The sequence below is a fragment of the Zingiber officinale genome, chromosome 5A, assembly GCF_018446385.1.
Source record: "Zingiber officinale cultivar Zhangliang chromosome 5A, Zo_v1.1, whole genome shotgun sequence".
Taxonomy (NCBI): domain Eukaryota; kingdom Viridiplantae; phylum Streptophyta; class Magnoliopsida; order Zingiberales; family Zingiberaceae; genus Zingiber; species Zingiber officinale.
This window is the reverse complement of record NC_055994.1, coordinates 131,785,557-131,798,354: the sequence shown is the minus strand read 5'-3', so window position 1 is coordinate 131,798,354 and position 12,798 is coordinate 131,785,557. Positions and strand designations below refer to the sequence as shown.

The 12,798-nt window shown below is 43.9% G+C and overlaps 3 protein-coding genes across 3 annotated transcripts; all 3 read right to left on the bottom strand.

Annotated features, from left to right (window-relative positions):
* Positions 1-104: 104 nt before the first annotated feature.
* LOC121981850 (heavy metal-associated isoprenylated plant protein 5-like) lies at positions 105-1,366 on the bottom strand. The gene is made up of 3 exons (XM_042534602.1): positions 1,162-1,366; positions 973-1,057; positions 105-908 (listed from the first exon to the last, which is right to left on the bottom strand). Exons 1-3 carry the CDS (start codon positions 1,177-1,179, stop codon positions 295-297), a joined length of 717 nt encoding a protein of 238 aa, XP_042390536.1. The 5' UTR covers positions 1,180-1,366; the 3' UTR covers positions 105-294.
* Positions 1,367-1,845: 479 nt separating this feature from the next.
* LOC121981847 (COBRA-like protein 7) lies at positions 1,846-4,299 on the bottom strand. The gene has a single exon (XM_042534599.1). It carries the CDS (start codon positions 4,057-4,059, stop codon positions 1,984-1,986), a length of 2,076 nt encoding a protein of 691 aa, XP_042390533.1. The 5' UTR covers positions 4,060-4,299; the 3' UTR covers positions 1,846-1,983.
* A 5,241-nt stretch (positions 4,300-9,540) lies between these two features.
* Positions 9,541-11,422, bottom strand: LOC121981848 (probable galacturonosyltransferase-like 7). Its single transcript, XM_042534601.1, has one exon. The coding sequence runs from the start codon at positions 10,964-10,966 to the stop codon at positions 9,842-9,844; it is 1,125 nt and encodes a 374-aa protein (XP_042390535.1). The 5' UTR covers positions 10,967-11,422; the 3' UTR covers positions 9,541-9,841.
* Positions 11,423-12,798: the final 1,376 nt, after the last annotated feature.

Below are 12,798 nucleotides of genomic sequence, written 5' to 3'. Positions count from 1 at the left end.
GATCTTGCATGATCGTCAAAATGTTGGAAAACATGCTCGATCTAGGCATTTTCCACTCGAAGATAGCTAACTGGTTTGTTTTGTTTATTGACAATTTCCTCTGCAGCTCATAATTAAATCTCGATAAAGTTGTCCTTCTGCTTCCTCTGTTCGATGTTATTTAATTCAGATTTAAAAGACAAAAATAGTGCAGTGTACAAGAAATTAGACAGAGAGAACTTGAAAAAAAGTCATCTCCATCACTTGCTTGCTGTGGCTACTGGCTAGGAAGACATGCCTACGATTCTTCAACCTTTACACGATGGTGCACGCATTCGGATTTTCCTCACTGAAGACGCAGACTTCTCCTCCACCACCACGGCGGTAATTGCCACCGTAACTGTAGTCGTCGCCGGCGACGCCATCCTGGATGTAGCGAACACGCTGCGGCAGAGCATAAGGTGAGGTCCTGTAGTGACTATAACCGCTATATGCATAGTCAGGAGGCTCATATCTCCGAGGAAAAGGGTAGTAGCAGTGGTCGTTGCAGTGATAGTAATTTGGGATGCGATCGTAAGGATAGTGATGGACTACGGGGATGATCGCGCCCACCTCCTTGGGCTCGCCGGGTACTGCCTCTTTCACCTCGGGGGCTGCAGCCTGGCCTTGTGAAGGTGGTGCCTCTTCCTTGGGTGGCGTTGTCTCAGCCTCCGCCGGAGGCTGGTTCGCCGGTGGCTCAGCTGCCGGAGGCGGCGGTGCTGCTGCTGGCTCTGCTGCTCCTCCAGTGGCCTCACCGGCCGGTTCCGTGTGCGAGCAAACCGTCGCAATCTTCCTCGCCTTCTTGATGGCCTTCACGATCGCCTCTGGCTCGGCCGTGCCCACCACCGTCAGCTTTTGACTGGCTAAGTCGATGTTCGTGCTGAAAATTCCTGCAGACCAATGCCAAGTTTAGCCAATTCCACCGTTGGCTTACTCCCAGAAAGGAATTCTCACCGTCGATGCTGTGCAGTGCCTTCTTGATCTTCTGCACGCAGCCACGGCAGTCCATTCGGACATGCAGCTCCGTCACTCGAGCTTTCTGCAATTTGATATTAAAAAAAAAGAACAAAAAAAATCAGAACCGGCGACGATGAGTTCAGAGTTCCGAGTTCAGACAGAAAAATGGCCATCGTGCTAACTCACCTCAAGCTCCGGAACCATGGCTAGCTCTTGTGTAAGCGTTGTTCTTGGGATGGAACTGAAAGATTAGAGTCGGCTGCGTATTTGTACTAGAGGAATTCGAAGGAGGAGAATCGCTGAAAGCGTGGTGGAGTAGTGTGGTTGGTTGGTTTGGGGTTATGGAACGCATCCCGGAAAGAACTTGCTTTGGCGATATATCCATCAGCCGACCACAAGGATTAAAAGAGAGAGCATTATGGGGTTTGTTTTTTCTCTTCTTTTGTTTTTTTTTTCTGTCAAAAATTAAAAAAATAAAATAAAATCTTTTTTTTGTTTTTGGGATATATCCACCGAAGAAGAATCCTTCCGCACAAAGAAAAGAATAGCTATCGCTAGTTTTGACAAGTGAATGCCTATAATTCATTTGAATGGGCATTTGATGAATATTTATCTAGAATATGGGTAAAAAGTTTATGGCGATGATGTGAATACAGAAAGTAGATTCTTGCGTATGGCAAGTTAAACATTCAGTGTAGACACAACACCCAGGAGCATAGCCGCAGTTGATACTTGGGTGGTGATTTACCACATTAGGAGGAAGAATCAATTCTTGTGGGTTTCATTCTCTGAGTTAAAACGTTCCACTCATCATCAGAAACATGCGCATAGACTTTTGCCATAACATTGAGTATGAGAGCAAAGGTATATATAATATATAATATAATTCTCTTCTTGGTTTAATTCAATTTTCTAATATATTAAATAGATATCATGCAACAATTCTATGAACAAGAAATCCAACGCCGTGCTTTGCTCTGCCCCAAGTGACAAACGGGCAAGCGAGAGCTACAGCTCTAGGGAGATGAGAGAAGCAGCAAGCAGAAGGAAACCCAGAGCAGTGAAGATTCGAGGTCGGCTGGTCCTGAATGCCCAACTGGTAGGAATCGTGTCCGGCATCGAGCACTCCTCCCCGTTGAAGTAGACCTTCGAAGGGAAGCCGTCGCCGGCGAGGATGTCAATGCCCGGCGTCAATTTCTTCGTGAACGAGATCACGGACTGCTGCTTTCCCGGCACTCTGGGGTCGCCGTCCCTGGTACCGTTTGTTTCTCCGTTTAAGTAGTTGAGTCCGGGCATGCCCACCATGAAGATGGTGTCGTTGCCCATCTTGGTCCCGTTAAAGGAGTACATCCGCTCGAAGCCCGGATAGGCTTTCTCCATCTTGGCGGCCACGAACCAATCGGCGAACTGGTCCTCGCGCCAGTTGAACAGCGTCACCCTGGCCGACCACCCCTTTTCGTAGTTGGTGACGATGTGCCAGTTGAGGCTGACGCCGCAGTTGTCGGCGCAGGGCATGAGGGAGGGCACGTTGTAGTGCTTGATCTCCGCCCAGGCGAGGGTTTTTTCCGTCCGGTTGTCGAATGGCACCAGGAGAGCTTCGGGAGGGAGGAGCATCGCCGGCGCGATTGCGTTGCAGGCCCGGGCACGGTTGCTGGTTGAGCACCCGCAGGCGCAGGTGTTGCAGGGGACGACAGAGTCGTTGTAGAAGGCAGAGAAGGAGACGCAGCATTTGGGGCTGGTGCCCCTAGGGCGGGTGATGTTGCAGACCACCTGCCAACTGGCGAGGGCGAGGCTTTCCGAGTCGAGGCCGCTCGGGTCCGGGAACTGCGCCGGGCTGACGCGGATGGGCTGGCCGCACTTGTAGTCGGGATTGAGACCCGAGCCGGAGATGTTCCAGTTGACCGGCGGGAAGAGGACGGAGCGGTTGAGGTCCGGCATCATCTTGTACACCTGGATCTGGAAGGCCGAGATGGACTGCTCCTGGTCCATCTCGGTAGGAAGAAGGCTGCCGTTGCGGCAGCAGTGGGGGATGCGGCCGAGATTGGTGTCATTGTATTGCCATGGGGTTAGGTCGGAGATGACGGGATTCTGCTTGCAGCTGAGCACCTTGGTGAAGTCGAAGTCCTTGTAGTACTGCCCTTGCTTGCCGAAGATGCAATCGGAAGAGTCGACGACCGTAGGGTACGCGCCCCTCATCGAGGAGATGAACTCGCCGCGCGCCCACTCCCATGAGAGATACCAGTGGTCGAGGCGGCCGATGGGGTTATGATTCTCGATGGTGACGAGGGCGAGGTAGTTGCTCTCGAAGGACTGAAGCACGTCGTAGGCGATTGTTAAATCGCCGGATCGGCGATCGAGGTAGCCGGTGATGTTGGCCGGTATAGGAACGTAATTAGGGTCGCGGAGGCAGCACCTATCAACGGAGCCGGAGCCGGAGCCGTTGAAACCGGGGAGGGGCTCGCAGCTGTAGGAAGGGTCACCGAGATCGAGGAAGTCAGGCAGAGGCACCGCAGGGGGCGGCGAGCCGAAGAGGGTGCCCACCAAGGAAATCTTAGCCTGAATCTGCGTCAGATCGTTGGCCGTTTCGATCGGAGTCTTCAGATCGGTGTTTGGGTAGCCGGAGAAGGCAGTGACATTTGCATCGATAGTGGTGTTGTAGGGTAGAGCGGAGGCGGAGCCGTTGGCGAGAACGCCGCCGTCGATGGAGACGAGGAGCTCATCGTGGCGGAAGGGGACGAGGAGCGTCCAGGACACGAGGTCGGCGGTGCCGTGGTTGAGGACGGTGGCGGTGGCACGGAAGGAGTAGGGTTGGTCCGCCGGGTTCCTGGTGATCGGGTGGATCCTCTCCCGCTTCTCGATGACGTAAGAGATGTAGATGCCGTTGCATTGAGACTCCGGCGACGGGCCAGGGGCAGGAGCAGGGGCAAGGGCCGGAGCAAGGGCCGGAGCAGGGGCAGGGACGAGCACCGGCGCCGCCGCGATTGACGGCGGCCTAGTTCGCTGTGACCAAGAAGACTCGGCGGAAAGCAAACAAACGAGAAGAAAAAGGAAAACCGAGGGCCGAGAACGCGAATGATCCATCATATGATCGCTTCCAGATCACACAGAAACACAAGATTCGTGAAGCTTGGCGTGATCTCGATGCAGGATCGCTGGGAGAACGAAGAAGAAAGGAAGAGAAGCACGTTAGGGTTTCTCACTCTGTTTCGCTACCAAATTAAGCAGGAACAGGAAGAGAGGCGGAGGAGGCGGAAGGGGAGCTTAATGGAGGCGTAATTTTAAGGGAGGCTTTCGGACTATTTGCAATTTTGAAAAATGGCGCTGACGTCACTGGCATGTGACTGGTGCGTGACGTGAGATTTCTTCTTTCTTTCCTTCCTAGTTTGAGAAAATTGCACTTTAAGCCCTTAGTTTCTCATTCTGTTCTAATTCTCCGTTATAGTTTAGAAATTTACATTTTATCCCGTCCTAATTCAGAGGCAACTAGCTTAAATATCACGTGTGAAATTATTTTACCAAACTTGGAGGGTCAAAGTGAAAAACTTTAATGTGAAATTCTTTACATTAATTTAAGAGCTTGATATGTTAAAGGAAAAAAATTTAAGATAATATAAAATCATGATCCATCAATTAGTTTTTATAGGTCCATCATTTTATTTATTTATTTTTAATTTTTTTTTTAAAAAAATTACTTGAGCATATCATATTTCTTAATTTAAATATAAATATACGCGGAGAGAGGAGCGAAGAAAGTGTGACTCCACAGCTGGCGATTCGCATGGGGCGGGGCAAGAGGGCCCCGCGGCGTGGGGTCCACAATCGTCCAGGATGGTGGCGGCCCCTGTTTCTTGTCCTAAGTAACCATTAAATTTGTTAAGAATATTTTTCTTATTATTATGCAAATAGTTTGTAATAAAAAATGAGCAATCTATGTGATCACTAAAAAAAGAGAGAAATAAAATATTTAAAGTATTTTAAAATTTTCTTTATTTGTTTAATGTTTACTATTTCAGGCGCAAGGCATCCATCCTCCCATGTGCCAACTCATTGTCCTAAAATAATCTCATCAAATGATTTAATTGAAAATTCATCTAAAATTCGAAACTTGCCAAAAGTAAAGTTCCATTCATATCAAATGGTGATTAGACAAAGTGAAAGGTAAAGCTGTGGGGTGAATTAAAATTGTTTTTTTTTATAATCCAGAGGAAAACTAACTAAAACTGGTCAATTAGCTGGGAAGAGAGGGCTACAGATTGCAGGGGCCGTCAAAAGAGTCTGGCCTGCTCGCCTTGATGAGCGTGGCCCACTTCGGAGCTTCAATCGAGGAAAAGGTTGATGGGCTTACAAAAAGCCTGATGAGAATCCATTAAAGATGTTTGGTGGTCAGAGGAGATGCGGCAGAGATTCCTGATTTCCTGCGTTGCGTTGGGTTTCCGCGTAGTTTGCAACGAAAGGGGAGACGTGTGTATTCTTTCCCTCTCTGCATTTTACATCAGCTGGTTCAGGCAATATTCTTTTTTTAAAAATTAAAATTAAAATTAAAAATAATATAAATTTAGTACATGATTTGGTCTGAGATCGAGAGATAAGATGACTACATTAAATAATCACATACTTTTAGTCGGTTGGATACCAATCGGATTGAGTCAGGAGGTCGCCCCTTTCTTCATGTTAGGAGTATTGCAATAAAAGACGAAGCCCTCGCCCCCAGGGCCCCCACCGACCGGACCCACGATCATCGTGAGGAAGGTAAATCGCAGCACCTAAGCTAATATGGGACGGACCGGATGGGATACAGGGATAGGGGATTTATTCCCCCGCTGCCACTGAGTTTCGACCCGGCGGCCTCATTGCAGCAACTCCCGTCCCATACCGGCTCGGATGACCTACGAGGTTTTCATGTTAGGAGTATGAAAAGACACAAGAAAGATATAGAAAGACAAGGCGGCCTTGGCAAAGAGCAATGATATATTCAAGTAAAAAAATTTAAGGAAAAATTTAAAGATAAACATATAAAATATGGTCCATCATTTCATTTTTGTGAGTCCCATCACTTTATGTATTTATTATTGAATTTTTTCTTAATTTTTTTTTCTTGAGCATATCATTTTTCCTTGGCAAAGTCCCTCTAACATTCAAGCGAGATTTTCAAGATAAATGTTGAAAACAAAAAATGATAATGAACAATAAAGAGAAAGTAGAGAATAATAAAACTTGCTTTTGTTGATATTGCTATCGGTACCTTTAACTAGAAAGTGAAAAGATGAGGTTGATCCTAAAGGGCACACCTCTTTTCTAATGACTGAGAGGGCACATCTCTTCCGAGGACATATCTCTTGATGATTGGCGTTTCAATAATTACCGTGTCGAATTAGAGTTTCAATTGGGGCATACCCGACTGGGAGGGACTTGACTTAAGGTCTTTTAATAGGGCCGACTTAGTGAGACGTAGCTCGAACTCAGTTTGATCTGATTCAAGCTCAATTTGACTTGACGGTCTATTTCTATTTAACTTTTGACTTGACTTTACCATGTAGAACCGATTATCTCTGCCACATAAGCACTTTTTATTTTTATTATACATTCTATTTTAAAAAATATATATTAAAATATTTTTATATTTTGAAATATCATTCAAATTATCTGTTTAGCTTCTAAAAAAACATCAAAATTGCTTCACATTAGTCCTGTACTAAGGTGAGCGGCAGTGTATCTATGTAATCTTTTAAATATTTATAATTTGATTTTCAACTATGATGTATTATAAGATATTTTCCTCCAATGAAATAATAAGCTTAGGATATTTGTTTACTAAGCTGTTAATTATAAGTACTTCTAAATTTATCTGGATGACTGATAAAAAATTTCTATAAAACTAAATCAGTCATCTTTAATATTAATCCATCCGGAGGACTAAATACATAGTGCTAACTAAAAAAACATACTTCACATTATAGTAATTTTGATTAAAATTATTATAATACTTTAAATTAAATTAGAGTAATTTTAATTAAGTTATAACAATTTTAATCCGTATTAAAATTATTTTAATTAGTAATTAAAATTATAAGAATAGTTTTCATCTAAATGTGAAAGCAATTTTAATCAACATTGTACCTTTATCAAAATTACTATAATAGTGTTAGAGTTTTTGATTAAGTTTAAATAATTTTAATCAATATATGAACTATTTTGACCATCATTATAGTAATTTTAACAGTATTAGAGCAATTTTGATCAATATTGGAACAAATTTAATCAATATCAACATAGTTTTATTTTCAATCAATATTAAAGCAATTTTGACTAACATTAAAATAATTTTATCCGCATTGAAATTGTTTTGATCACAGACGAAGCAGTTTTACCTAATGTTGAAACAATTTTATCTAAAATTGCTACATCATTGTTAGACCTTTTTATATTTGAATTAGGATATAAAAAAATTAGGATGAGATATCCTTTCGTATTTCTCAATATGAAACACCTTCAACTGACAATAAAAAAATAAGATCTCCTTTAGTTTTTTTTATTTATTTTTATAATATTTAAATATATGCTAATAACATTAGACCTTTTGAAGGGGAGTTTGCCAACCCTAAATTACTACCACATGATCTTGAAATGAGTTATAAAAACAATCTCTTATACAAGGTAATACAATTGATCCAATATAGTCTGAAATTTCCCTGGGACTCTCTAATTGCATAATATTAATTGTCGCTCATAAATTGTTCCATATAGAAAAATCATGATGGTGGAAGTGTCAAAAAACTTCTCATCTTTCAAACAAGAGCAATATTTCTTTAATGATTAGGTTGTAATTCGATTAAGAAAGCACATCCAACGGTTGTTTAAAAGGGAAATGAAATAAGCTGATGGAAGCCTCCTAACAACCAAATTGTTGTTCATAATCAAAATATTGGCCACAAAAATGGCACAATATTTCTACCACAAAATTAATCATTAAAAACCAAAATGAAAGTCAATTGGATGTATATGTATCCTTCTCTTTCAGCTAACGTAGATGTCGTTACCAAACACTAGAAGTTTGGCTAGCCACATAACTTCTCGTCGTACCTAAACCGAGACGAGCTCAAATAGGTATCAGGCCTAATTTGAACCATTTACTATCTCATCCTACTTCGAGGTTAAACAAGTTATACAAATGCAAAAACTCTTCGTCTATTTCTTTCGGTGAGGGCAAATGAATTATTAAATCCTAAACCCTAAATCCAAAATATTTCTGAATACAAGTTCGATCGATTGTAACACACAATCTATCCCTTTCCCTCCCCAAAAATGAAAACCTACGAGTGCCACTTCAAGAAACAGACCTGGCATAACTCTATCATTCATCGACACGTGACAAATTTGATTTCCCTGTCCTCATAATGGTTAGAGAGTATTAATCAAACCCTAAAATGCTGCTTAATCAATCAATGGACCCAGGAATTATGTGGCCGAATAGAATATGGACCGCCATTTATTTCTCCTTGCTAAAGGGAACTCCTAAAGTGAGCATCCAAATTGTCTATATTCTTCTTAATCAATCGATCCTTCCAGCTCACTAGCTGCTTCATAAACAATCTAGGAAAAGTCAGCCGCTCAATGGTTGACTAACTCAAAAGCCCGACTTGTCCTAAAATCGAAGAGAGAGATGAGGGGAATAATACAAATTTTCTTCTTTGTTAACGTGTTGCAAAAAGGCGGGTCCCGCCGCCCAGCGGTCCCCTCACCCCTGCCCCACGAGTATGAGAGGGAGTAAATCACGGTGAATACGGGCCCGGCGATGACATGGCGGTCGAAGGTGTTTAGCACGGACAGATATTGATGTTATCGCAATTGCTGCCGCAGACCTTCGACCTCCCGACCCATGTTGCAAGAATACCATGTCATAACCGGTTGATCCCGCCCGTGGGGGCTTCTTCTTTGTTAACGTGTTGCAAAAGGTTGGAACCGCCAACCCAGCGGCCCCCTCACCCCGGCCCCACAAGTATGAGAGGGAGTAAATCACGATGAATACGGGCCCGGTTATGACATGATGGTCTCAGGTGTTATTCTTCTTTGTTAACGTGTGATGATGGAAGGATGCCAACTGCTAAAGAGAATAAGATAGATATGCAAAAGTGGCCATAAACGGAGCAGTCTCCGTCACCGGAACCCACCGACAGCAAACTGGAGAACAAAAAAACAATTAAATTACAAACGGGATATATCGAGGGGGATAACGATGGAGCACCTAATTATCATTCATTGAATTGCTAAATTAGAGGAACAGGGGCAAAAAAGGAGGCGCGTTTACCAGGTATTTCACAGGTTTTTAGCTGCTGACGAACGTTGAGCCACACATCCATGGCCTCCCCTTTTTCTAGCCACAAGGTTGAATCTTTCTTCTGATATTGGAAATATCAACAAAATCTAAACCCTTACAAGGGCTAAAAAACAGATTTTGCACATCCAAACCAAGAAGTTGGACTTGGACATTGTTTTTTTTGTGTTTCCCCGATTAACCCAATGCGTCGATATTATAGATTGGATGAACTAAAACAAGGTAAACACAAATTGAGAGAAAGGGATTCAATATGGAACAAATTTGATCATCTTGCTTCCCTTTTATTTCATTGAGGCAGTAACAATGGAATGTAAAATATAAATCGCCTCGCAAGAACGGGGTTTGGGAGCAAAAGTAAGGGAAGCGAAGAGAGAAGTCACTAAATCACCATTAAAACCGAAAAGAATAACAAACGTGAAATTTTGAAATAGTCGACGATCCTGATGTTTTTTTTGTATGAAAATTGATGGGGAGCAATAGAAGTAGACGAGGCAGAGGATTTACCGGAGAGCAGCGGCCGTGAATGTAGTGTCAAGCGACGTCGGGACCGTAGAGATCGTAAGGCGCCCAGAGGTGATCGAGCGGGCACGGCCTATTTGAATCGAGCCGCACCCACGGCTTGCCGCTGCCGCTCCAGTGGAGCAGGCTCACCGGCCCCGCGTGCAGGTCCCTGCAGCTGCCTTTGATGTTGTCGCCGCCGAGCCCGTGCTGGTTCCACCGGTGCTCGATGGGCGCCACGTGCCCGGCGAAGACGAGAAGGAAAGGTGGCAACGAGCCCAGCTCGTAGATCCGCCCCGGGCCGCCGGGTGCCTCACCGCCTTTCTGTACTTCCATCCACTGCTCGATCTGCCGCGTGTACCCAGAGCGTCGCCACCGGACGAGGTCGAGCACCATCACCCCGGTATTGAAATAGCATGGCCGGCGACCGGCGAACGCCGCTGCGAGTCGTTGATCGGACCAGAAGCGCGGGGTGAAGTACTTGGTGAAGTTGGCGTGACAATACTCCGGCGCTCCCACGGCGCGCGACCCTAACCCCGTCCGCCATAGTTTGGCGATGTCATCGACGACCACGAGGTCCGAGTCCAGGTAGATCACTCGGCGCACGCACCGTTCGAGGATGTCAGCGAGGTAGTTGCGTGCGTAGTTGAGGGGCTGCTCCAGGGCCTGGCGCACCGACGTCGAGATCAGCCCCCGGACGCGATCCGGGTCGAAGAAGTACGCCTTGAATCGGAGCCCGGGGAAGGCGGATCGCACAACGGTCTCCAAGCCAGGTTGCGAAACCAAGAAATGGAAGAAGACGCTCTCTGGACACCGGGCGTGGGTGAGCACCGAGTGGACCGCTGCGATGGAACCGCGCAGGTACTCCTCATCTAGGGTAATGGCGATGTGCACGAGCGACGGGTCGCAGACCGAGGTTCCATTGGCCGAAGGGACCTCGCAATCGCCGGCATTGCGGAAACTCGGCGCGCGCCGAAATCCAGAGACGTCGGTGAAATCGGATAGGGCGGCGACACGGTGGTACCTGCCACCAGGGGTCCGGAGATAGTGCGAAGACCGGATGGCCTCGGCAGGAGGGAAGGATTGGAAGGAAGGGGAGAGGACGACCATCAGCATGGCGGCGGAGCAGAGGCCGGAGAGGCGGACGAGCCAGAGCATGGTCCCGGCCCCCAAGTACAGGCCGCGGCTGCAGGCCTTGCGGCGCCTGCAACTCCGGATCTTGAAATGCAACAGATTGGCGAGCAGGGCGACGGATCGCCGGATCGCCGCCAGCGAAGAGGCGGAGGAGGAGAATCGGCCCTACAACCAATGGGATGAGCAAGGACCACGGCCGCAGCGCCGGCGAAACCAATTGGGGTCCTCGTCACTTCCCTTGAGCCCGAAGCAATCGCCGGAGACGTGGGGAAGCCGCGAGGAACCCTAAAGAGAGAGAGAAGAATCCATAGACGAGGAGGCGACGAAGGAAGCGATGCGGTAAGCCCACTCGCGGTGAGCTCCTCCGCTCCTCCCTCTCTCTCTCTCTGTGTCTCTCTTTTTCGCTCTTCTGCTCGCCTCGCCGCAGCCTCTCTTCCTAATTTCTATTCTAAAAGCAGTTTCCGCGAGAGAGAGAGAGAGAGAGAGAGGAGACAGGTGGAGGACGTTTAATTGAATGAACCAAACCGGCCAAAAGGAGCCGAACCGGTTTGCTTGGAAATGATAATTTTTAATCAGCTCTCTTCATTTTTATTATCATTAGATCCTGTATCGAAACAATATTAAAATAATCTTTTATTCTAAAAATTCTTTTTTATTTATTCTTTTTATTAGACTGCTCTCTTTTGATTAAAACTATTTTAAACCGTCTAAATTAGAAAGCACTTTTAAATAATATTAAATTAATTTTAACAATTTAAAATAGTTTTGGTAAACATCGAATTACTTTTAGCTAAAATTGCTATAATATTATTACTTATTAAAAACATTTTAAAATCAAAAAATTAAAATAGGATACCATTTTGATATGTTCTTAAGATAAGATATATCCTTTTCATAAGGAAAAAAATATTTTTACTTATCTTAGATATGATTTAAGCACATACTTTAATTGAATCCTAGTGCTCACAAATTATTCTAGTTAGGGGCCGACAATGAATTAGGGTTAGGGAAAGGGACAGATTTTAATGGGCTAGTAAAAAGCTTATATAGTTAATAAGATTTTTTTTTTTTTTTTGTATTTCTTTGAATAAAATCAATTTCAATTGATAAGAGGTGTAGTTACCTTTTGCCTAGTTAAAAGAAAACTCATATTTGGCTATACGAGAGATTCATTACCCTTAATTATAGGTTAGTTGACAATTAGTGCATCTACTACTAATAGTTAATCAAAGAATATCTATATCAAATTTTCTGTCCAAAATATATAATTTAAGATAAAAAAATTATTTTATTAAATTTAAATATCCACTTTTCAATATGTCATATATTAATTTTTCTATTTCTTTTTTCTCTTTTATATATTTAGGGAATGAAATTTATTTTCTAAATTTAAAAAAATATTATTTATAAATATATAATTTAAGAAATGGATAGGATAGTTGGTGTAAAAATATATTTGATATGAATTTTCTTATATAATAATTAACAAAACCATTTGTTTTAATTGAACTTAAGTTAGATACATTGTCATTATTTTAGTAACTAAAATTAGATTATATAGTTGACAAAATGAGGTCGATCGGCTATATAATTTCTTTTACATCATCTATTAAATTAATATTACCAAGTAAATAAAATGTTTTGGGTATTGGGAGACAACAATTAAAAAATGTTGGCATTTGGGAAAGGGCAATCAAAGGGGAGAAAGGGTTTGCTTTCAAGTACGGCAATTCCTTCACTTTCCATTTCTCGGAAACCATCGACACTTGAGTCTCATTATTGGCTTCAAGCTGTGCACTTATTACTTAAAGAGCCTTCCTGCCTCACGAGGCACGTGCAGCCGGACATGTGCAAAG

What these genes read in the sequence shown, in the direction of transcription:
- LOC121981850 (XM_042534602.1), bottom strand. An exon ending in GGCACTGCACAGCATCGACG is followed by an intron (nt 909 to 972) that starts GTGAGAATTCCT and finishes ATTGGTCTGCAG; the next exon opens with GAATTTTCAGCACGAACATC.
- LOC121981847 (XM_042534599.1), bottom strand. Translation starts at nt 4,059, where the DNA reads ATGATGGATCATTCGCGTTCTCGGCCCTCGGTTTTCCTTTTTCTTCTC.
- LOC121981848 (XM_042534601.1), bottom strand. Translation starts at nt 10,966, where the DNA reads ATGCTCTGGCTCGTCCGCCTCTCCGGCCTCTGCTCCGCCGCCATGCTG.